Source organism: Periplaneta americana, chromosome 11 (genome assembly GCF_040183065.1).
Source record: "Periplaneta americana isolate PAMFEO1 chromosome 11, P.americana_PAMFEO1_priV1, whole genome shotgun sequence".
In the NCBI taxonomy this organism is placed as follows: Eukaryota; Metazoa; Arthropoda; class Insecta; order Blattodea; family Blattidae; genus Periplaneta; species Periplaneta americana.
In genome coordinates this window covers 47,857,542-47,884,841 of record NC_091127.1, presented here as the reverse complement: position 1 = coordinate 47,884,841, position 27,300 = coordinate 47,857,542, and the positions used below count along the sequence as shown (strand labels likewise).

General features: G+C 35.9%; 1 protein-coding gene across 4 annotated transcripts in view; it reads left to right on the top strand.

Annotated features, from left to right (window-relative positions):
* Ten-a (tenascin accessory) overlaps positions 1-27,300 on the top strand; it is a 386,430-nt gene that overhangs the window by 202,813 nt on the left and 156,317 nt on the right. For all 4 annotated transcript variants that reach the window (XM_069839392.1, XM_069839393.1, XM_069839390.1 and 1 more), the window contains exons 3-4: positions 11,302-11,421; positions 17,567-18,640. In XM_069839392.1, the coding sequence (XP_069695493.1) occupies positions 11,302-11,421; positions 17,567-18,640 (1,194 nt within the window). The remainder of the gene's footprint in view (positions 1-11,301; positions 11,422-17,566; positions 18,641-27,300) is intronic.

Here is a 27,300-nt window from a genome sequence, read left to right as displayed (position 1 = left end):
ATAAGACAATTCAACCAGTAGGCCTATACTAGTTTTCATTATCCTTCGGTTGTTGTTTAGTCAACTGTCCGAAGACAGGTCTGAACCTCACAAGCGACACCAAGAAGGCACCACTTATGAGGCAACTGGGTCAGGAGGTAATGGGGTAGGGTGGTCAGTTCCTTTCCCCCTCCATTGCATACATCGCCGACTAGCTACATAATACACTAGTCAGACTTCAGATGCATACAAACAATTATTCTTCCTCTGACACATATCGTCAAGTGAGGTGTACTGCCTAATAATAGAACCAGAACCTCAATCAGAGGATTATTCTCCGGTAATCTACTAAATTCAGTCACAAATGTCTTTATCCCGGATTTATAGAACTGGATTGTAGCATCTATGTTAAGGAAGAAAGAACATAAAGATAAGAAGAATGAGGTAGATTTAAAAAAGGAACAAACAAACAAAGAAAAGGAAGAGTAAGAAGCAATGCAATAAATTAGTGTGGCATACGTCCCGTAAAATGAAACATGTTCCGAATTTTGGTGTTGAAATAATTAATGAAAATCTTAAAATCTTGAAACTATATGCCATTTGATGGGTTCATGGCCATAGTGGGCCAAGCGCCATTTATTAAAAATGGGTTAAAGTTAAGCGAATACCATAGTTTCATGAAGATTGACATATCATTTAGTTTTAATGTGCATACTTTATATTACTTGCTATATTTTTCATTAAATTATGGTATTTACTTAATTTTAACCCTTGTTTTCTCCGTTTTTAATAAATGGCGCTTGGCCCACTATGGCTCTGAACACTTCATTTTACAATAAAACAATTTTAGCAGTAGGTACTGTTATTCGTTCATAATCCATCCATTTCAGTCACAAAATTTTTTATTCTGTTTCGCGAGACGAATTATGAAAATTGTGTGAAGTAAGAAACTAAGAAAAAGAAAGTAAAAGTGGAGTAGATTGAAATTATGAAAGAAATAAAAATATAACGAATTATCAATAAAATTATTTTAAAAATTTCGAACGAAAAACGAAGAGATGGAATGAATGAAGAGAGACGAACGGCTGTGAAGTGGCGAAATAGAAAGGTAAATAAAAGGAATTCAGGAAGGAAGGACGATTTTAGGAAGGAAATTAGAGAATGTGAAGTACAAAGTCGGAGGAAAGAAAGCAAGAGGGCGAAGCTGGTGTTGGTAAATAAGCAGGCAGGGTAACAACAGACGCGGAGTTGTCTTGTTCTTGTAATTAGCATTTAATAACGGATGCTGCACCTTTGAGTCTGCTAGCGGAGCAAGTTTATTAACTACACAAGACGTAATGCCTGTTGATTATCTTGTGATTTGTACTCACAAAGCCTTGTAACAGTATTTTAATGCCTGACATTTCTGTCTGTATTTACGTTTGCTGTAATAAGGTTCATGCATCGTGCGTGAGGGGTGGGTCTAGATCCCTTTGAGGTGTATAGTTACAAACAACCGCTGAATGCCCATTCCAAAACATTAATTTAGCCCCCCCCCCCGCCTCTTATATTTTCTACTTCAGGGATTTTGTCTTGCAGAGAGAGTGGTAAGGTAATAGAACAGCGGGGAGGACCATATGAGTGACTGGATGGCAATGGGAAAGAGAGGAGAGATAGACAACCGAAACGAAAAGAGATGGGAAACGGGGCTGCTTTGTGTTAAACCAAAGAGAGAGAGGAGGGAGGGGGAATTTCTCAGTCATACACAGAGCGAACTCTCGAGAAAGCAAGATAACGGAGTACAAATCCAAGCCCCTCGCATACACGGTTCAGCTTTGCCACAGCCATACGGAGTTTGCAGAGAGTACCGCTGCAGCCGCAACTGCCACTAATCACAGTTTCCGAGCTTCCCGGACAGACAGAACAACACACCCTAATAAGCCCCTAATCATCTCTTCTCTGTGTGTGTTGCTTGTTGCACACAAACTGACAACCAGACGAGCACCCCCTCCTCTCCTTCCGCCGCCATGTTCCCTATTGAAATGTGCAAAGTACAACACTTGAAACAATTTGATACTTTGCTAGCCGCGTTAGTCCTGATCAGAAAATCAGAAGTTATTTATATGTTTTGGAGTTCTGAATGAAACTGACAGGTGCACGATGTCGTCTCTTCTACGTCATCGGCCAACCAGTAGTTGAGTAACTATAGTCCCGTCACTCTTATTTCCCGCAGCCAATCACGTTGCAGATCGGCTACATTTAAACGTGTGCGTCTTGTGATTCGCTGATGATGACGTTATGCATTTCCTAAGGCTCGATAATTACTTAATATAATCGCCCGCCATTTTGGCTCTTTCGTTGGCGTTCGCAGAAAGTACACGAGGACGTTATTTGCCGCTCAATTATTTGCTCAATATTATCACAGGAGCTACGACATGATAATGTTTAACGGTGTGGCAAATAGATTCCTCGTCTGGTAGCTCGGCAACGAAAGAACAAAAATGGCGAACGATACTACCTACCTAGACTTTATAGAGCCTTCACTTCCTAAGACGTAAACAAAGAGGAGGAGTCACGCCGGGAATAACAGCGACAATAGTGAACCGAATTTCGTGTGTTACAGAATCGAGTCAAGGCTAGTCATGAATAATTTTATAACCTGTAAAATTAGATTAGTTTATTTCCCTGCTGTTTCGAAAGGAATAAATCCAACAGCTACGTTAAACTCATCCAAAGCCAGGGGACTTTCAGCTTGTATCTATATAGCCTATAACAGTCATGGGGAAAAGTGTCTCATTGTGTCCCCTCCGCTCTGTCCGTGTTTTAACCCCTTCCACCCATTACCACGGCTAGCCTACCTTTACGAAGCAAACACCAGTATGTCTTTCATAACATTTGAGTGGGCATCAGTGGTGGAATCATGTCTCGTGGTAGAGCAAAGAAATATGTTTTCAAACTCGAATGGGAACTGAAAGTATTTTTGGTAATATTTTTTACAAAATGTTTGTGATTTTAAGATATTTCGACTTACGCAGGTATACTTACTTACTTACTTCCTTCCTTACTTACTTACTTACTTATTTACTTACTTACTTACTTACTTACTTACTTACTTACTGGCTTTTAAGGAACCCGGAGGTTCATTGCCGCCCTCACATAAGCCCTCCATTGGTACCTATCCTGAGCAAGATTAATCCAGTCTCTATCATCATATCCCACCTCCCTCAAATCCATTTTAATATTATCTTCCCACCTACGTCTCGGCCTCGCCAAAGGTCTTTTTCCCTCCGGCCTCCCAACTAACACTCTATATGCATTTCTGGATTACCCCATACGTGCTACATGTCCTGCCCATCTCAAACGTCTGGATTTAATGTTCCTAATTAGGCCTATGTCAGGTGAAGAATACAATGCGTGCAGCTCTGCGTTGTGTAACGTTCTCCATTCTACTGTAACTTCATCCCTCTTAGCCCCAAATATTTTCCTAAGAACCTTATTCTCAAACACCCTTAATCTCTGTTCCTCTCTCAAAGTGAGAGTCCAAGTTTCACAACCATACAGAACAACCGGTAATATAACTGTTTTATAAATTCTAACTTTCAGATTTTTTGACAGAAGACTGGACGACAAAAGCTTCTCAACCGAATAATAACAGGCATTCCCCATATTTATTCTGCGTTTAATATCCTCCCGAGTGTCATTTATATTTTTTACTGTTGCTCCAAGATATTTGAATTTTTTCACCTCTTCGAAAGATAAATCTCCAATTTTTATAGTTCCATTTAGTACAATATTCTGGTCACGAGACATAATCATATACTTTGTCTTTTCGGGATTTACTTCCAACCCTATCGCTTTACTTGCTTCAACTATAATTTCCGCGTTTTCTCTAATCGTTTGTGGTTTTTCTCCTAACATATTCACGTCATCCGCATAGACAAGAAGCTGATGTAACCCATTCAACTCCAAACCCTCTCTATTATCCTGAACTTTTCTAATGGCATATTCTAAAGCGAAGTTAAAAAGTAAAGGTGATAGTGCATCTCCCTGCTTTAGCCCGCAGTGAATTGGAAAAGCATCAAATAGAAACTGGCCTATACGGACTCTGCTGGAAGTTTCACTAAGACACACTTTAATTAATCGAACTAGTTTCTTGGGAATACCAAATTCAATAAGAATATTATATAAAACTTCTCTCTTAACCGAGTCATACGCCTTTTTGAAATCTATGAATATCTGATGTACTGTACCCTTATACTCCCATTTTTCTCCAATATCTGTCGAATACAAAAAATCTGATCAGTAGTCGATCTATTACGCCTAAAACCACACTGATGATCCCCAATAATTTCATCTACATATGGAGTTAATCTTCTCAGCAGGATATTCGACAAAATTTTGTACGACGTCAACAAAAGTGATATTCCTCGAAAGTTACTACAGTTAGTCTTGTCCCCCTTCTTAAAAATAGGTACGATTATGGACTCCTTCCATTATTCTGGTACAATTTCCTTTCCCCAAATTGCAAGTACAAGTTTATAAATTTCGCTAGATAATGTCCTTCCACCCTCTTGTATTAATTCTGCTGGAATTTGATCAATACCTGGAGACTTGTATTTTTTCAGATTTTCTATCGCAATTTCGACTTCAGAAAGTGTGGGTTCCTTTATGAATCGCTCAGCAGTTTGTATTTTAATTTCGTCCTGATCATTTCTATTTGGCCTATGTATATTTAGTAGTTACCCTAAATAATTTTTCCATCTGTTCAGGGTTGAATGAGAGTCTGCAAGTAAGTCACCATTCTCATCCTTGATCACGTTTACCCTTGCCTGATATCCGTTTTTAAATTCCTTTATACCCTTATATAAATCCCGAATGTTTTTATTCTTACTATTTGTTTCTACCTCATTCAATTTTTCCCTTGCGCAAGTATACTTTTTATATTCCTTCTGTATACGCCCAAACCGTCTCAGAAAGTTACAAGAGTTGAAGGAAGCTACACATGAGCCCGTTTCAGTTTGTTTAGGAACAAACGTAATTTGAGTCAGTTATCTTATCTCTAAGCACATAGCCGAATATTTTAAATGTTTCTCTGAAGGAGAATTTATTAGAGAATGTTTAATTATTTGTCTCTGAGCGTCTTTGTCCGAAAAAACTGATGTATTTAAATCAATAAGTCTCTCTCGGCGAACTATCACAGAAAAAATTACGGAAATAGCTAAGGACGTTGAAGCTCAGCAAAAAAGTAAAATTGAGAGAGTTGATATGGTACTCTCTAGCTATCGACGAAAAGATACAAAAGACACTGCGCAATTAGCCATTTTTCTACGGGGTGTGGATTCTGAACTTAACATATTTGGAGATTTTCTTGATTTTGTATCTTTGATTGACAATACAAAGGGAAATGATATTTTTCGAAGCTGTCTTTGAAGTTGTGACAAAATATGAATTATCCTGGGAAAAATTGATTTGTATAGCCACAGATGGCAATGACAGGGAACCATAATGACTTCGTAGCTATATTACGACGATTTCTAAAATCCATTAATGAATCATCAGATGAATCAGTTGCAATTCACTGCATAATACGTAGAGAGGCCTTACGTACTAAAGCACGATGTCTTCATAATGTCATGCAGATAGTCGTAAAACCATAACAATGAGTATTAGTTTTATGCTTTGTAATAAAAGAGTATTATTTTTATGTTGTGTAATAAAATAGTACAGGGTGGACCGCTCGAATGTACCTAATTTCAATTGTATGTGACTGGTGAACGGTTGAAGATAGAACCTTATGGTAACGTTTATATGAAAGGAAAACTCTACAAGTTTCGAATTCTGTCGATAGATGATGAGCAAACACGGTTTCTTTTCGTAAATTGTATCGATTGTCAAAATGGCGACACCGCATATGAAAGCGCAAACTGTGTTGTGGTATGCAGAGTTTAAATCAATTGTTAGAGTTCAAAGGGAGTATCGGCGAGTGTTTAACCATGATGCTTCAACTGCTAAAAGCATTAAGAAGTGGCACGAAGCATTTTTAGCTACAGGATCGGTGTTGAAGAAGCATGGTGGTGGTCGTAGAACATCCGATGAAATGCTTGCAAATGTTCAAGTCGCGTATGAGCGAAGCCCGCGGAAGTCATTAAGAAGAGCTTCGCGGGAACTTCAAGTACCAAAGTCAACATTGCAACGAATTGTCCACAAACATCTCAAACTGTACGCATACAAAATGCAGTTAATGCAACGTCTGGAGCCGGATGACAAACCCAAAAGAGTGGAATTCGCCAATACGATGCTAGACCGTCTCGGCGCTGATCCTGATTTAACATCGCTCGATTTCTTTCTCTGGGGCTACGTCAAAGATAAAGTGTGCGCCACCCCAGTCAGGGACCTTCGTGATCTTCGGAAGCGCGTCATAGAGGCTATTGAGAGCATTCCAGAAGACATGTTCCAACGTGCTTGGCAAGAAATCGTTCATCGCCTCGATATCGTCACAGTGACAGCTGGAGCTCACGTAGAGATATGGTTATGTGCATATCGAAACTTGTTGAGTTTTCCTTTCATATAAACGTTACCGTAAGGTTCTATCTTCAACCGTTTACCAGTCACATACAATTGAAATTTGGTACGTTCGAGCGGTCCACTCTATATTATTATCTGTAATGAAAGGTTATTATTTTGGTTACATTTAATTAAATATAATATATTTATCTGTAGTTGTTCAGTACCTTATTAATTTGAATAATAATAGATCGAAATAGTTATAATCCGATCGCGTTCCGCCACTGGTGACGTCTTGTGTACAAACAGAAGTTCAAAGAATGAAGTAACCATATCGCTGCTGTTGGAAAATGGTGTGGGTTAATGAAACAAAAAGCGAGTTTCTCTCCTTTTCCCATGTCTGGTCTATAAAAAATAAAGAGGGAACTAAGTAAAAATCTGCAGTACCTGTATCCTTGCATGGAGAATTAAATCTTCGAAGAAATATTTCATAATGTTTACTATCAATTTAAAGCTTTTTTTTTTTTTTTTACAAATCTTCACAAGCTGTTTTTCAGTAATAAATTGACTAAGACTGTTCGTATAATGAACTTTTGATAATGTAAAGCAAGATCAATAACCTTCTTTATATTGACAAATAACATTTTAAAATAATAACCTTAAATTGATATTCTATTTCTTATTTGAGGAAATGAGTTGTTAAAACTGTTCTGAGGCCCGTATTTTTCTAGATCTGTCCGTTCATCTCCTGACTTCGTCAAATATTCAGAACCTCGAAAAATAAGGTGACGTCCATATTTTTTTATTTATTTTTTGGATAGAAGAGCATCCAGAACAAGGCGACTATGCATTTGATCGTCCATTCACGTTTTACATTAATTTTCCTTTAATAACAATTCTATCAAAGCGCCTGTATCTTCTTCATAGACAGACCCGCAAGCAGAAGTGTCGGAGAAGTTGCCGAGGAGGCCAGGCGTCATCTCATGAACATTACTCCAGAATCCCAAATCTCATTCTAGTCTCGTTTGTACAATTTACTCACAGTTTTAGAACTTCAGCCTTTATTTTAACGTGCACCTATGTTCAATTGAATAAGCTTTACTGCAATTTACTTTAAAATTTTTTTATTGTATAATGCATATGTGTAATGTATACTTTTTAGGAGTCGCCAGTAACGTTGAATGTGGCAAATAAGTATTTTCATTCATATACATTTTGATACTCTCGTAGCTCCATGCTATATTTTAATGTGTTTTTATGTTGAATACAATTAAATTCATTGACATTTATTTTAAAACTCATTAATTGGCCTGTGTGTGTTTTTTGTCTTGTTTTATTTCGTCATCCAACATGTTCCATTACACAACGTAATACTACATGCCTCGGTTTTGCTTATTAGGATTTTATAAATATCTTTCTTAATTGTATACTATGCGGCAATAATAGTTAATGTCCGTAAAGTTTGGACAGTTTTATAGTTCATATTCATAAATATTTCATATTCAAGAAAATAAACATTATTTGATAGCTCCAACTTATACACTACTTCCAAAGTACGTGTAAACTAAACGCTGTATACTGTAAAAAAAAAGGTCATATATAAATAGCACCAGCATATATACACGCTGACCACGTATAAGGAAATAACAGGTATTACAAGAGCAGTCACTAATCAAAACTATTTCCCATACAATAGCGAATACTATATACAAACTGGATAAATAAAGATTACCAATATTCACTATAGACATAAGCAGAAATTTTTCAATTAAGATCGTGTGCACACATAATATTAATATTAAATAATGAAGAAGATAAATATGAGACAAAATTACAAATTGGTACAGATAATAGTGTGTGTTTCTTTTTCGAATGTATACTTCTGATAGATTGTCAGTTGCCTTGAACACCACAAGTATCTACAGAGTGTCTCAGGAGGAATGCAAAATATTTAGTACTTTAGGATATTGTAATTTTCATCGATTTACCTATGTATGAAATACAGCGGTTCGAAAGTTATTTATTGATGAGCGAACTTTTAAATGGAGAGAGGTATTATAGAATTATTTCAGAGTTTTACAATATTGTAATATGATACATTATTAAAAATATTGCACCTTTTGTTGTTTATCTCATAATTAAGTACAAACTCAGGAAGAAAATAAAATAATTACACAAGACAAATTACTAAGGTGCCCTTCTTATGGATTGTATGAACTGTACTTTCATATCAGTTATCCTAAAATATATTAAATTCCTCCTGAGACATTCTGGATAGAAGTTCTGAAGAGAAAATCGGTAATGTACTGTATACGTCCATCTATAGAGTAACAGAGAAATATTTTAATGTTTCTATTTAAAAAAAACTTGAAACTATTCTGAACCAGTACTATGTACAGTAGTTTCACTCTCTATGCATGTGGTAGACATAGTGTAAGCTCCTTGTTTAAGGTAAACTCAAAAAAAATTCGAGATAATGAACACGTAAGGATTATTTATTAGTTTATTGTTGTTCAGTCAACTGTAAGACACGTATGAACCTCATTATTATTATTATTATTATTATTATTATTATTATTATTATTATTATTATTATTATTATTATTATCATTATTATTATTATTATTATTATTATTATTATTATTATTATTATTATTGTATTAATGTTATCATATTCATTACTAAAAACAAATCCGCGGCTCGACAATCCATAGAGGGCCAAGGGATTATCATGCCTCAGCAAAAGTGAACAACCATGCACAATTTGTGTTAACATAATGATCCCCCAAGTCTTTATAGTTGCTTACGAAACCGGATTTCGCTACTCATTGTAGCTCTCAGGATTCATCACGATGCTGGGTGGGCACCGTTCCCTTATATTCGTCGAGATTTCATTAGATAATTTATTCTCCCGTCAGGACTCGAACTATTACTCATTCCATTTTGCTAGTATAAGATATGAGGCTTTAGACCACGTAGCTATGACGCGAGACACCATTACTTCTTCTTCTTTTTATTGAGGCGCTAGAGGATACATTTCGTAATTACATTTAAAATATATTGAATTTGATACGTGTTCATTCTGATCGATTTTTGTAAAGCTGAAAAGATGTCCAGTTTTATATCCTCCATAAATGTTACACTGCAATCTCTGGTATTACATTTGAAGGGTTCAGAGCCATAGTGGCCAAGCGCCATTTATTAAAAACTGAGGAAGCAAGGGTTAAAGTTGAGTGAATACCATAGTTTAATGAAGACTGACATATCATTTAGTTTGAATATGTGTACTTTATATTACTTGCTATATGTTTCCGTTGAATTATGGTAATAACTTCGTTTTAACCCTTGTTTTCTAGGGTTTTAGTAAATGGCGCTTGGCCCACTATGGTTCTGAACCCTTCATTTGTTGTGGATGTTATAAATGGGACGAAATTTTTTGTACCGCTAATTGTATTTTGCGGATACTTTGTATTTTTCCTGTCGTATCTCTGCGTTTATTAATTTTACAATATTGTTTTCAAAGTGAACTGAAATGTAAATCAATTGAACAGTGTCTGTCTGTTTGTCTTCACCAATAACAACAATATCTTGCCTATTGCCAATCATTTTTCTGTTTGTTATTGCGAACCATAGCCAATATCATTTTACACTCCAAATTCCCAGAACGTTGATTTTGGTGTATATCTAGAATGACAGGTTTACCATATTTAGTTTTATTTTTTATTGTTTTCTAGAAGAGGATTTTCCTAAACGTAGTTGTCTGGACTTAAATTGATTTTTTGACATTGAATAACGTTTATATACGAGTCTGCACTAGGCTCATATACAAAATGTAAGCCACTCTGACGTGTAACATATTTCAGTGCTAATAAATATATCTGTAAAAGTTAGAGAATACAAACCTGCATGCAAATTAAAGATTTGAAGATTCGTTTAAAAATCGTTGCATTATTTGATACACACAAGCATTAAACAACAACTCACCCGTTCTAAAATAGGAAATGATACAACAAGGAAACGAATTCACGTTTCTCTGCCGAGTGAACGACTCCCTACCCAACCACCCCCTCAGGTCAGCACTAAACAATCGTTCACCGGCTCTCCAAAGTACGCACTTACAAAAATAAGGAAACGAACTCAGGTTTCTCTGTCGAGTGAACGACCCTCACTAACCACCCCCTCAGGTTACAATGTTGCAACTTCCTTCAATTTTAAAATGTTTCAATCATCTTCACGTTTACATTAAATTTACTCAAAAACGTTCACTCTATTGAAATACGCTAAAGGGAAAAATAATTCTTTATCAGATTTTCTATCAACATAGGCATGAATAACGTCTCCACTCGCTATAATAACGAAGCAGAGGGTGTTAAAAATTTTGAGAAAATTATTTTTTTATGCGAAGACTATAAACTTTACACCAGTACGATTCTAGACTTTTATGTTATATGCAACATATACTATTCTTCCTGATAATTTGCCTGTATATTACGAGTGAAATATGTAACTAAACACGAGCTAGTTTTTTCTGTTTGTTTAAGAGTTTTAGTATAATTCGTTAATAAAATTTGTTGCATAAAAAAAGACTTCGTAGTCTGCTATGACGTCATTTGCAGATAAGATACTATACCGGCAGGAAGAAAGCATGCCAAGTACATGCGCGAATAAATTGTAATCTTTACAAATAAAATTTTCTCCTTTGGCAACATAAGGCAGTTGTTCTTCCCATTCATCATGAAATTTGCGTTTAAATGATTGTTTCATTGTCTTTGAAAGCACCATGTATTTTTATGGTTTACAGAAAAGTTTTCTAATTAGATTTCGTGTTCTCTGTTGCAGCCGTGAGTTCTATGCGTCCCGGAATGGACAGCACCAGCTGCATACTCGTGGAGGACGCTAAGGCCGTCGCTCAAGACGAAGAACCGAGAGATCTGACTTCATCCCAGGCCCCTACTGAAGGTAAGTTTATATAATGGAGTAACTCCCGTTTCCTATGTTATTATTTTGTGAACTCTCTGCCTAATTTTTAGACACTAGTGAATAAATTCTCGCCATTCCAATCTGTGTTTCAACATACTCTCATTTGAATGTGCATTATAATTGTAAGCGTTCTGTCTGTCCATGCACTTGAGTTAAAAATAGATTGAGAAAAGAAATGTAAAGAAAATATTTAAGAGAGAATATAATGGCAGTGAATTGTACATTGGGTAATACGTAATCGGTTGTAAAACTTCTTGCAAACTTGTTTATGTAAATTATGTTTTATTTAATGACGCTCGCAACTGTCAAGGTTATATCAGCGTCGCCGGTATGCCGCTGCAGGAATTCTTTTACATGCCAGTAAATCTACTAACATGAGCCTGTCGCATTTAAGCACACTTGAATGTCATCGACCTGGGCCGGAATCGAACCCGCGTCCTCGAGCACAGAAGGCCAGCGCTATACCGACTACGCTACCGAGGCCGACTCATAAATGAAAATTCGCTCTTTCAATGTCCAGTACATTGTCACGAACTAACTTGATTTCCACCAAATTGAAGTCAGCTGTACACTAATGCTGTAACCTTGACGTCCTGCCTATCATGCTAGGTAACATAAAACCTTCCCAAGCTCGATCAAGGGGAAATGTACACGTTATTTCCTCAGCAGTCGCGTTCGATCTATAACAGTAAAAGGCCGACGATATATACCTGAGTGATGACTTGCCTGTTTTCTGGCGAATTCTTTGTAGTTTATTTTGGAACAACTAGTGATTCTATAAATAGAAATTCCAATTAAACACGACCAAAAAATTCCAATATAAAACGCATTATTAAAATAAAATTGTGTTTCGAATAATTGTTTTGGTAACTCAAAATGTCATTCATTAACATGAATTCCATTTCGGTTTGTCATTTATATATGTCTAATTTATAATAATGTAACCAAATTAACGACAGTGTCCATATAATTTTAATGTACTTTGTTAATTAGTGACGGAAAATTTTCAATATGTAACAGAGTAAAATGAAATGAAGAGGACTAGTAAGAAAACGTCTATGCTACCTGCTGCGACAGAGATTGGGAATTTTATAATAATTATTCCAGTATTAAAATAATGTACAAATCAGTCCTAACAATCGAATTTAAAAATTATATTAGGTTGGTGCATAAGTTCATATCGGTTTTGTTCGTCGACACAGCACTGCTTGTTAGGAGATTATCGTTTGTCTTATGTCGTTTGTTATTTGGAGTGTTGTGCTTGTAAATTCGCCTTGAAATTTGCGGATATGAGGAAAGTTTGTGCTTTTTGTGGACTAAAGAAGATGGAGTGTCAAATATAAAAAACAAACACTTTAGACATGTTCTTCTGTTTGGGTTCAATAGAAAATGAAAGGCAGCGGAGACGACTCGAAACATTTTTTCCGCATACGGAGAGAAAGAGCACTGTAAGAAAATGTTTCTGTCGTTTTAACACACACCACACCGTACAAACGTCATTGTTCATCCACAGACGATGATGTTATGCGTCCGATGGGAAAAAGAAGGCGTCGCGTAATACGAATTGCTACCCCGAAATGTAACCATAACTGCTGACATTTATTGCCAACAACTCAGCTTTTGGCCGTAACTGAAGAAAAACGACCGGCAAGACTGCATCAAATTCTGCTGCAACACGATAATGAACGCCTACTCTCCGCTAACATGACGAAAACAGCTATTCAGGAGCTTGGTTGGAAGACGATTCCATATCCTCCATATTCTCTCGATCTTGCATCCTCACATTTCTACCTTTCCCATACTCAACAGTCTTTCAGGGAGCTCTTTTGAAAACGAAAATGCTTTACAAACTTGGGTTGACGACTTCTTTAACTCCAAACCAGCAGATTTATTAAGATGCGATATCGAAAAACTACCCCAGCGCTGGCAAAGAGTTACAGATAATGTAGGAGGATATATTGCTGATTAATTTCTGTCTTGTATTTATCTAAAAACTTTCGTCATAACGAAGAAACGCTTTGCAATCAATATATTTCCGAATTGCACTTATATTTATTATACCGTTAAACATACATACGCGTGTCACTGAAGATCCTTTCTTCCATGTCTGTTGAGTCAATCTATCAAACAGCGTGAGATTATCTTCAAGAACTGAGCTTCTACATGTGACTGTTCAAACACGTCATGTACCTATTGCGATTTTTCCTGTATGCGCCTTATGCTTAGTCTTTTACTTTGCCTTTCAAGTGATGCATTTAGTATAAATTCCAGGCGTTTCCCTGGTTCTACATAACTTCTTCGTTTCCTATGTCCTGTGTGTTGTCTATATTAAGGGCAGTCCGGAAACTTATTGATTGCCCCTTGTATTTTAAGTTTGTTTTATATGTATATACAGATTCAACAATAGGATACTTAATATAAATCCAGGCTGTAGTCATAACTTTAAATTTACACTTGAAATGTTAACGAATCACTCAATATAATAACATTCAATATTCTTTTGATATATGCTTCATTCAAGAAATCTGTGAAAAAGCATCGGTAATGTTCAGTAGTGTAATAAGTTGATTTAATTATGAAATGTCCATCCTAATGTATAGAGATAGTTCGGACATGATAAAATTATGATATGATAGTGGAGCCATTGTGGAACGTTAATGGCAGCGCAAACCTAGTTATTCCGAGAAACACTACGGTACTGGTACTTTATCCGTAAAAAATATAGGACAATATTTGTTGTAAATTATTTTGTAAAAGGAAGAATAAAAATTGTGGAGATCAAAATATCTTCGAAGGACAAATATTTCCGTCCTAGAGTTATATAGCCCTATCTGATAATAAAAAAGCATACATAACAATAATAATGAATGAGATTTTATGTTTTTACACGTTTCGTTACCATATAGTCATGTTTTACTAAATATAAAGTGATAATGAAATAGATATTCCCTGAAAATGACTTGATGACACGATATAAGAGTTTTTGTGTGGAATTAAGTTTAGTTGAAAGCTTTACACTTCCGGCAGTGTCAGAAATATAGTATTAGAGCTAAAGTTTTACTTTTTTTAATTTTGTCTTGACACATTTTTATGTAATAAAGAATAAATCCCGAGTCTTTGAGTTATTGGGGAATATTGTATTGGTGCTAATATTTTTCGAGATCTGTTTAAATATTCACATGCTGGTAACGTAGTCTCGCTTCTCTCAGTTCTCATTATTGACAGCTTGCAGTTTCACGATTAAGCCTGCCAAATATCGCATACCTCTTCATGGCGGATATTCGCTATCTTTGTTATCGAGCTTGAGAATCGATTTATCAGGAACAAACTTAACCCAAACTTTCTATTGACTTTAGTTTCAGGAAGTCGGCTATATATATACTATCTTAAATGCTCAGGTAGAAGGGAGGGATGTGGGGTAACTCCTTACAGTTGACGGTGGGCAGAGAGAGAGTGCTTTGAAAGCTCCCAGGGATGTCAGTACATGTTCTCCTGTGGATGAGTGTCAGGCATAGCCATCCAAAACACAGACAGTAAAAAATACGAAATGCGTCATATGAAATCCTTTAGTAGACATTTCTTTTGACATCAAATTCTCTATACTTAAGTAAGGAATGAATATTGTATGCGAAAGAGCAGCTTTTGGTATGAACCTATCCGTAGGGGTGATTTGCGAAATGAAAGAAAAGCATATTACATCGTATATTATTATTATTATTATTATTATTATTATTATTATTATTATTATTATTATTATTATTTAACGTCTCAGATTATCATCACTCAACCAGCGTATAAAAAAGAAAATACATTATAATTTGTGTTGTGGGATTTAATCGATTAATCGATCAGCATCTGTTGTAAGATTAATCGATCAAAAATATTTAACCGAATAATCCAGTCGATTAAAATTAATCGCTTGTAGTTGATATTAATTATTATTTTGTTAATACAAACTCATACTAAAAATTCCGACAATATTTCTCTCTCGGAAACTGCTTACTTAAAAGCACAATAGTACTGTTATTTTCTAACTGTAAACCAGATAGCGTAGAGAAAATCTTTGCACAAACACTTCAGAAAGAAATGGAGATATGAAGACAGTGACCTAGTCTAGCTCTATTGAAAGTTGAAACACAATGCGAAACCCTTATTAAGTTTAATGGTTTTCCAAGAAAACTTTCACCTTGTTGTCAGCTCATCTTCCTAGCATATGAAATACATACTTTTCTGGGATTCGTCTCCTTCACCCCTTAGAAAACAGCTCCATAGGGCTTTAATTTAATTTGTGTTATTTTCATAAGTATTTATAGCATATTTCTTTTTTTATTTCACCATCATCATCATCATCATCATCATCATCATCATCATCATCATCAAGGTTTGGCCCATTTGGTCCGTTCCTTCTCAGATAAATTGATCTTCCTATCTATTATAAGGTCTACCTATACTCCGTCTTCCAATTGGGGTATAGTTCAAAGTAATTTTGGGAACCTGTCTTCATGCATACGTTCAATATGTTCTTTCCAGTCTTCTTTACATTGTAATAATTTGTCATTGAGGTTAAAAATCTTAAGTTCAGCACATATGTCTTCAGATCTTTTATGATCTAAGAGAGTAAACCCCGCAACCGATCTCAAAAATCTCATCTCTGCAGCCTCTATCTTCCTTCTGTCTGATTTATTCAAAGTCTAGTTCTCGCTGCCGTATGTGAGCATAGGGACTGACATAACTTTATAAAACTTTAAGTTGTGTGGACTTCAAAGCTTTACGTCCTAAGATCCTTCTTATAGTGCCACACATTCCTTGGCACTTATTCACTTTATAAGTTATATCATTTTTCTGGCAGTATGATACATTGCACCCTAGGTAATTGAAGGAATTAACTTTTTCGATTATTTTACCTTCTATGACTATTTTAGCTCTTAAATGGTATTTACCTATGGAGGCCATAGTTTTGGTTTTGGCTGATGATATCTTTAAATTGTATTATTTTATTATATTTATAAGTTTATTTGTTGCTAATTGCAAACCGTCTTCCGAACCCCAGGTGGCCCGGGTTCGATTCCCGGTCGGGGCAAGTTACCTGGTTGAGGTTTTTTCCGGGGTTTTCCCTCAACCCAATATGAGTAAATGCTGGGTAACTTTCGGTGCTAGACCCCGGACTCATTTCACCGGCATTATCACCTTCATCTCATTCAGACGCTAAATAACCTAAGTTGTTGATAAAGCGTCGTAAAATAACCTACTAAAATAAAAAAAAATCTTCCGAATCATTAAAAATGACCAGATCATCAGCAAACAAAATAGTATTTAAAATGCGATTATACTTACCTACTTACTTACTGGCTTTTAAGGAACCCGGAGGTTCATTGCCGCCCTCACATAAGCCCGTCATTGGTCCCTATCCTGAGCAAGATTAATCCAGTCTCTACCATCATATCCTACCTCCCTCAAATCCATTTTAATATTATCCTCCCATCTACGTCTCGGCCTCCCCAAAGGTCTTTTGCACTCCGGCCTCCCAACTAACACTTTATATGCATTTCTGGATTCGCCCATGCGTGCTACATGTCCTGCCAATCTCAAACGTCTGGATTTTATAGTCCTAATTATGTCAGGTGAAGTATACAATGCGTGCAGCTCTTTGTTGTATAACTTTCTCCATTCTCCTGTAACTTCATCCCTCTTAGCCCCAAATATTTTCCTAAGAACCTTATTCTCAAACACCCTTAATCTCTGTTCCTCTCTCAAAGTGAGAATCCAAGTTTCACAACCATACAGAGCAACTGGTAATATAACTGTTTTATAAATTCTAACTTTCAGATTTTTTGACAGAAGACTAGATGACAAAAGCGATTATTAATAATAAAATTCTTAAAAGATATACTTTGCCAATGTATTTTTATGTGCTATCTGGTAATATGGAAAAGAAGGCCTTATGGCCTTAATCCTGTCAGATTAAATAAATAAATAATAAATAATGACGCATACTGAACACATGGCAAGGAAACTGGCTTTTAGGGGTGTCTGCAATTTGTTAATCAAAGCAAATATGTTCAAGAAACGTCATTGATTTGTGGAACTTAATTACTAAGTGTAGTTGTGTTTTTTCTGTCTGCAGAGTCGCTTCCGACGAGTACAGCTGTTCATTCCAGTGGACCCAGCGCCGTCAACAAGTTGTCAGGAGGAGCGGTTGGTGGCAGCCGTGACAGCACGGACCAACAGCAATCCCAGCAGCAGACCCAGCAGCAGCAACAGCAACAGCAATGGCCCGCAGTGTTAGAGATGAGGGAGCTCGGAGTCCCACACTCTGCCACCATCCCTCCTTTCCAGTTCTGGAACTCAGAGTTCCGCAACAAAGAGCCGGCATTTATTCGCCTAAATTTCACCCTCCCGTGGGGCGCCAACTTCGCAGTGTACGGCCGTCGCAACGTTGCCCCCAGCGTCACACAATACGATTTTGTGGAATTCGTAAAAGGCGGTCGAGTCGACCACAGACTCAAAAGATCTCTGTATGGCACGTCCTATATTCCAGGAAGCGTAACTTCTCTGGATTCCATGGTGATGGATGACGATTTGGTGCATTTTCACTCCCCCCGAGTTCCGTCGATATCAGCTGTGAGTTTTACAACATCGACAACCCAGAAGTGGCGAGATCACAGAATAATTCCAGGCTCTGAAACCCTTCACGTCATCCCTCCGCCCCCTTTTATTGTGAATCACAATCATCTAGAACGTAGTCCGGAGAGCCAGGAGGACAACTACGAGATGGAAAGTCTGACGTCTTCGCAAACGTCGAAGAAACACCACAAGACGCATGAAGGAGCTAATTTAAAAGGCCAAAGGAAAGCGAAGGTAAATAAAGGAGTCGATGAAGGCGGTTTACACTGGGAACATGAGAACGGCAAACGGAGTGTAGTTCAAGAGCATAAAGTGAACAAGAGGTCTGCCGGAACAGGCGTGGGAGGTAGCTTGCTGATGTTGGTCAACGTGACACTGCTGCAGTACTTGGACACGGGACGATGGTTTCTCTCGGTGTATAATGATGACCTAAGACCCCACCAGGTGACTCTAGTGGTTGCTGAGGCAGAAGGTGTTTCTACAGCTTGCCCCAATGACTGCAGTGGACATGGATCGTGCTATCTTGGCAAGTGTGACTGCATCGATGGTTACGAAGGCATCGACTGTTCCAAAAGTGAGTAGACCTATATTTAATGTTATTAGATATGTTGTTTAAAATAGCTGAAGCTGCTTTGTGGAATTCTAATAAAGTCGGTACCAATAAAATAACATTAACAAATTATCAGGTCGAAATCTCTTTAGTAAAAATCTCTCACGAGTAGGTCTTATAGAATACAGAAAAGCTGTCAATATGGAAAAGGCATCTAAAATAGCTTAAAACCTCAATTTGATTATACGTAAATATTAATTTTTTGGTCCTGCAGAATTTTTTCTCTTATGATGACAATGGTTATTAGAGGAGAAAAATTCGTTCCAGCGCCGGGGATCGAATCCGGGTCTTTGATTCTACGTATCAAGCGCTCTAACTACTGAGCTACACCGAAGTTCAATCCACAGCACCGGATCGAATCCCCCTCCTCTAGTGTTTTTCCCTTTGTGGCCTTACTCCATGTTCGACATATAGGCCTATGTTGACGTATGCTAAGTTACCGTTTTAGTGAAAGTTAGGCATTTGTTCTAGCGGTTGGATTTATACCTTCTATTTCACAGAACAAAAAGCATTACTGCAGTTTATTTTCAGAAAATGCACTGCCATGTTAAGGCTGGTTCACAATAAACTGGGAACGGAAATGACAACGAGATCTATCTATCTATCTATCTATCTATCTATCTATCTATCTATCTATCTATCTATCTATCTATCTATCTATCTATCTATCTATCTATCTATCTATCTATCTATCTATCTATCTATCTATCTATCTATCTATCTATCTATCTATCTATCTAGCTATCTATCTATCTATCTATCTATCTATCTATCTATCTATCTATCTATCTATCTATCTATCTATCTATCTATCTATCTATCTATCTATCTATCTATCTATCTATCTATCTATCTATCTATCTATCTATCTATCTATCGATCTATCCATCTATCTATCCATCTATCGATCTATCCATCCATCTATCTATCTATCTATCTATCTATCTATCTATCTATCTATCTATCTATCTATCTATCTGTCTGTCTGTCTGTCTGTCTGTCTGTCTGTCTGTCTGTCTGTCTATCTATCTATCTATCTATCTATCTATCTATCTATCTATCTATCTATCTATCTATCTATCTATCTATCTATCTATCTATCTATCTATCTATCTATCTATCTATCTATCTATCTATCTATCTATCTATCTATCTATCTATCTATCTATCTATCTATCCATCTATCCATCTATCTATCTATCTATCTATCCATCCATCCATCCGTCTGTCTGTCTGTCTGTCTGTCTGTCTGTCTGTCTGTCTGTCTGTCTATCTATCTATCTATCTATCTATCTATCTATCTATCTATCTATCTATCTATCTATCTATCTATCTTATCCTACCCTACCCTACCTATCTATCGATCCATTCATCCGTACATCCATCATCCATCTATCTATCTACATAGAATATAGTAACAACTGGTATTTATCTTACATTTCAAATTTTCCTTATGGGCTCGTGGGCGTGGCGTTTCGCTATTATTTTTCTTTTACGGGAATCAGAATCCTCTGCTCGTCATACACAGAGCACAACGAGGATTTCATACATAGACGTGGATCAAAACTGATTCAGCGGGAGTCCAGTTAAATTAATAAATATTAAGCCAGTGATATGCATTACAAAAGAGCACTTCTAATGGAGTTATCTCGTTCATTGAAATGAAGACTATTTCAGACTCCGCTGTTGACATTGTTGTCGTGTTAACAGAAGTTTAAAAGAGGTAGATCATGTGGTTTGTTTTAAAAATTTCTAGCCCGTTGTGCCAGGTACTATGTTTCCATTGTACTGCTGGATTTTTAATTCCGCAGCGTAAACCATAAGACAAAGGGAAAAGCTTTCTTACAATTCTAATGAACTGTTGTCTAATCTATTTAAATTAATACTACTGTTCAATTTTCCGTTATCATATAATGAAGGATGGGTGGAGAATTCTGCGTTATCATATGATGAAGGATGGGTGGAGAATTCCTGAACGGAAATATCATGTGTACTTCAGTACATCACAATAATATGATATGCGTAAATAATCACTTAGTGATTTAAGACGGCGCTCATTCCGTCGGATCCCGGCCACTTAGTCACTCGTAATGAGTGCACCTCTGCACATAGTGTGTTGGACATTGTGCCACTGTCACACATCTGTGACACAGTGCATGAGGGTTGACCACTAGATGGAAACTGAGAGATGTAACTTAAACTGAGAGGATTCAATCCGGCATAGGAACTGGAATGCGGTGTGAATTGGTGGATAAAGCGTCAGCACGTAGAGCTGAAAACCCGGGTTCAAGTCCCGGTTCCGGAGAAAATTTTTCTTTTTCTCCGCTCCATCCATCCTTCATCATATGATAAAGTAGAATTCCTGTAAGAAAATATCGTATGTACTTCGGTGCCTTGGTCAATTGTTTTTTCGAAAGGAATTATAGGATCTAGAACAACAGTTTTGGGTTTCTTGTGATGAATGGCTATAATATCAACTCTTCTAATTGAGCCTATTGAAGGGATACATTATACTTACTTAATTCGTAGACGTGTTATTTTTGATTTCGCAAAGCACATGCTAGTATTGATCTTACTTTATGATAGCGAATGTTTCTTAGTAGTTCTCCTTTACGATAGAAGTTCAACACGTGGCCGATTTAGTAACTTCATTTAATAATATTAAATGCAGCTCATTTTATCGCTGGAATTCAAAAGGACAAGCTCAAATATGAGTTCATGCAAGTCCATTGCGTCGCAGTCACCCCCAATTCAAAAAATTTATATGATCCTATGTGCTGTACAAATTAACAAAGTTACATTTGAGCTTGTGTGGGGCATTATAAATTCTGGACTATATTTAATCTTATTAGATATGTTTAAAGTATTTGAAGCTGGTTTTTGGAATTTTAATAATGTTCGTAGCAACAAAATAACATTCCAAAATTATGACGTCGAAATCTCCCTAGTAAAAACCTCTCACGAGTAGGTCCTATAGAATACAGAAAAACTGTCAATATGAAGAAGGCATCTAAAATAACTTAAAATCTGCATTTGATTAGCCTTTTTGCTAAGCTACTATAAATATTATATCATAGATCTTCTTTATCACATTGAATTGCTCTTGCCAAATCGGGTAGGGCATTCCTCACTTAAGTTCAACGATAATACAACATATTTCACAGCAGACTCTGATCTAGTAATTTGATCTCGCAAAGCAGAAGCTAGCATTGATCTTACTTTATGATAGCGAATGCTTCTTAGTAGTTCTCCTTTACGATAGAATTTCAACACGTGGCCGATTTAGTAGCTTCATTTAATAATATTAAATGAAGCTCATTTTATCGCTGGAATTCAAAAGGACAAGCTCAAATATGAATTCATGCAAGTCCATTGCGTCGCAGTCACCCCCAATTCAAAAAAGTTATATGATCCTATGTGCTGTACAAATTAACAAAGTTATATTTGAGCTTGTGTGGGGCATAATAAATTCTGGACTTAAAACCATGTGTCTGTGATTGGAGTATAACATAGAACAGGGATAGGAGGGCCATTCTGGCCCAGTACATAAAACACAACTTTATTTAATCAATAGCTTTTAATAGCATTTAATATACACCCTCCAGGTCACCCTTGCAACAACACCCTGCTTCATGTGTAAATATGGTTACAAAATTTATGATACTGAAGCTACCATGCAGCCATTTATATCAGAGTCAGAGGGGTGCTGATCTATATTACATGCTACTATCAGATTCATGACAAAATACTTTTAGTAATTTAAGGGCAATATTGTACCAGGTCTGGTGCTGACATACAACTCTGCAACAGTGAAGCAGATGATATAAAACTAAAGGGGTGGAAGCCCCTGTTAATCTCCTCCCCATTATTGTTGAATTGAATGAATAGGAAGCTGTGATATGCCTGCAATAGGCATTTTGATCAGGAGCAGAAGTATGGTTCATTTAGCTGGATTTGGCTGCTATGTCTTTGGCTTTAATAATTGGGGATTGAAACGGTTTTATCTTATCAGCCCCGTATCCTGTTATTTCAGCTCTTCCCCGATTTAATTCTAAATAACCCATTGTGTTGAGGCAAATTTTATACAAATGTTCACTCAAGAGGATATATCTGGTATGCACAACAGCTTTATACTTCTATCTGGTTTTCGCTGGAATCTTTGGCATTCGTAATGGATACGTATTTAGCAGTTAACGTACGACATAATGAAATAATTACTTACAACATTTTGCTTTATGTAATAGGATAACCGGAGGTGATAAGGCCCACTTAAGGAATAAAGCTTTCTTTCTTTGAAATGAAGACTTTAGCAATTTTTAAATAATGGAATAGCATACATTTATAGTTATCCTATAATATTTTACTTCAAATAAATATTCAAACAGACACATAAATGCTGTCAGCAATGAAAATTAACATCTTGTCACCGGGCCTTATATCCTGCTGTGACAGTTAATAAGGCCCACAATAAAGAATATAAGTATTGAACACAATTTGGGCATACAAAGTCTTCAGTTTTTCCCTCAGTGAGACCTAAACATTCATCGCGCACCCAACATTCATTAGAGACACACACATGCATACCTACAACAATTTTCTCCGCAGACAGAACACATCCGCATTCCCTGAATGTTTATAAATCCTGAAATTGATGGTTCATCCAATGCTCTTTCTGCATTGAGAATTTTCAGTCTTTCGTTTGTTTCATTTCTTGCAAAAAAGATTGTGCTTCAGAGTTTGAACTTTATAGTTCAGGGACTTTTATGAACTTGTGGGCGTTTCCACGTATTTATATATCATGGGCCTTATTTCCTGCTCTGTTACTTCGCGCCAATTTTAATTTATGGAGTGCTCATTTGCCCATTAGCGAAAGTTTCACGGTAGCCCCAAACTTCTTAATGTTTATACAATAACGTGCATTTAATATTATGTTAATAACACACACTAAAACCATTAAATATCAACTTAATTTTTGCAGAATTTTATGAAGAAAGCAGAAATAATCACACAACACTTGTTGCCACCAGTCAGCTACAATCAAGAATGAGAATCTAATTTCTTTATACCTCACTCGAATGCAAGAAGAAATAGGTCTTAAGAGCTGTTGCTCTCTTTTGCAAAAGTGTGTAACTAATGGAAAAACTAGATAGTGGGCCTTAATATCCTCAAGTACCTTATAGAACAATTGAAGACCTCGGTATAAAAACCAGTCAAGTCCAATTTTTTTTCAAAATTGGCATTTAGTATGCACTGTATAGATAAATATATGCTGCACACTTTTGGTTAACTTGACCTTTTAACTGATTTACTTCAAAAAAACAGACAGATCTTGCCGTTAGATGGAAGGTAGGTCAATATTCTTTACCTAAATAAATAATAAATCCGTAATGCTACAGCCTATGAAGGGCCAAGACTGGCCAGCCGGTTGCTGGCCTACAGTCCAATATTTTAGTACCAATTTAACTACAGCTTTGGTCCCCTAGCTCAGAGACTAGTAGCGTGTTTGCCTTGTGGTCCGGAGTTGCACTTGGGCGCGGGTTCGATGCCCGCTTGAGCTGATTCGTAGATTTGTTTTCAAACGAGAAATAAATTATGTTCAAAATGACAAAGAAATCTGTTGTATTTTCGAAAAAAAAAATGTAACTCCATCATTTAAAAAAATCTATGGTCGAAAGAGCACTAACAAGAATATTGGTAACTACATAAAAACCCACTAATTTTTGTAAATTAGCGTGTAAAAAATCAGTTTGAAATTAATGCACATTCAACTGTTGTGAAAGTTTTTTTTTTTCATCTCCTGTAAAATTTTCATTTCTGGACTTGACCGATTTTTGCACCGAGGTCTTCAATTATAGTTTCCTTTCATTTTTTGTCCTTTATAAAGTTATTTTAAGCTGTGGTATTACAGATTTGATTAATGTACAGTACATGAAATCAGATGAACATATGCCTAATTGATTCTTATCTTATTACTAGAGTCGTGTGTTTGGTTGCTTTGAGTACAAGTTAGAGCGCAAAAACTCTGAAATATCGGTTTGAACGAACTCATTTTTTAGATCGTAGTACGGATCAGTAATTCCGCTGAAGACGAAAAATGACTTTAAAGTATGCTCCTAGATTTTATTAGGTTAGGCAAGGCAAGGCTAGGTTAGATTACGTCTTGCTCAAATCACATACTGGCAGCATTCTCTTTCAATCTTTATATTGTCAGAATTGATATTGATAAAGTATTATTTGAGACGTACGCGCATAAACAATTCCGTGTGAGAAACAGTTATGACCAATGTACCCAAAAAATATCGTTCCTAAGCTCAAATACGGGCTACCAGTAGGTAAAAGTAATTCTTTATAACTTTTTTGACATTATGTAACTAAACACACACAGTAGATATTGAGATTAATGCAACTTAAAAGTTATAAGGAAACCTACTTAAACTAATTTTATATAATGATAAGTGTAGCTATTTATTTACTCTTAAATATTAAATAATACAATAGGTTTCGTCAATGAAAGCAACATTAATTTAAAAATCAAGCTTAATATTAAGACATTCATTTAGAGAATAAATGGTCTGGCAAATAACCATTGTTTAATTAATTTGCTTGAATTCTGATACTATCAAATTTCTTATATCTACGAACAGCATATTAAAAATATTTAAACCACTTTATACATAATTTTTTCTGAGTCGAAGTCAGTCTGTGAGATGCTCTATTACAAGTAAAGGCATTCTTTATTTCTTAATTATATACATTACTCTTAAGTGAATAACATATCTCAATATTCTTAATATACAGTACATTAAGACCTCATAAATATATAAGCTGAAAACTGTAATGATTCTTTCTTGAATAAAGAGAGATCTAGACCTACATGGTGTTCTATAAGAAGACTTTGTTGATATTCTTGAAGCTTCGTTCTGCAGTAAAAGAATATGAATTATAAAAGAACTATTACTATAAATAAAATGCCATAACGAAAAATACTTTCAAACAAAACAAAATAAACATTTCTTATAAAATACAGAGGAATTCTATCGTTCAGACTTCTCATAAAAATAAAACTCTGGATAATATAAGCAATATGGACATTCCATTTAAACTTGGAATCTATAAACATTCTCAACAGCTTCACAGATTCACAGCCTGGATTGTAACGAATTTGTTTAAACTGAATATTAATTTCCGTGGTTTATCATTAGCTTGAAACTATTAGTTTAAACCATATTAAAACTGTATCAATGGTTACATTCGAAAGCAACTGCAATTCATTAATATCATTATGAGTTGATAAAAAAGTTTAATCACCTGCATAAATACTTGATTGAGTTTCAACATTAACACATTCAGTAAATCATTAATCATAATGAGAAATAAAAAGGGACCCAAAATTGTACCTTAAGGTACTCCATAATTTACCAACGCCAAATTAGAGAAATTATCATTAACTTCAACTTGTTACCTTCTACCAGTTAGATAAGATTAAAAAAACTATGTACAGTATTATAATAGTACATTATGCAACGAGCCTATAATGGTAATAATTAAGACGCGAGTAAGTTTTTGAAACGAGCGCAAGCGAGTTTCATAATTTTCATACGAGAGTCTTAATTACCATTATAGTCAAGTTTCATGTGACTTTTTATGCTCGACCATATTTCTAACTTCAAATTATTCATAAGTATTCATGTTATTGTTATCTGACTGAGGAGCGGAACTGACCTTATGCAATACCTCGTAAATTGTGAAATGTGCGCAGAAGCGAAAGTATTGATTTTTTTTCCGAGAAACAAACGTCAACATTGATTTTGATATAATCTAGAGAGTAAAATAAACATTAATCTTGATATAACCTTGAAATTGAATTAGACATTGAAAAACGAGATGACAAATTGAATTTATATGAATATTATTTACAATAAACGCTAATTATTATAGTAATAGAACTGACTTTATTTCAAATATAAGTGATTTATTGTGCAATTGGTGAAATGAATTTCCGGGACTGTGCTTTGTGAAAGGCTGGAAGATGACGGTGAATTGATGTTAATTTGTGTGTTTTTTTTTTCGACTGAGTTTAATATTGTATTTGAGATTTCAATTTTATTTTGAATCGATTCTTCAACACAACCTTCTGCGACAGTATTGGATTTCCAGCCTCCGTGGCATATCCGAGAACAATCGATACTTACGCTTTCATATTGCTACAGTGGTATTTTCTGATTGGTGGAACACTTGAACTTTAATGAATAGGTGTACTTTAATGAGGTCCATTAAAGGGCTGCTACCAGGTATATAATTACTACATTTCGGCATGGTCGAGCATAAAAACCATAATAGGCCTATATTAATTTCATTAAGAGTATATTATGATGAACACAATCAAATGCTTTGCTTAGGCCAAACTGAATAGCCTCAGTAACACCCTTTTCTTCAAACGTTATAATTAGGCTTCGAGACTTCGGACCCGATAGAGCAGTTCAGTGGGAAATCCACATAACAGCATACTGAGTATAGTGGTAAAGCGTACAGTGGGTGGGAGTACTTTAGAATAAATGCCAACAAATTCGCAAAGGAAAACGCTCTGGATTTGAAGGTTCTGAAGAATAATTTGGTTTTCATAC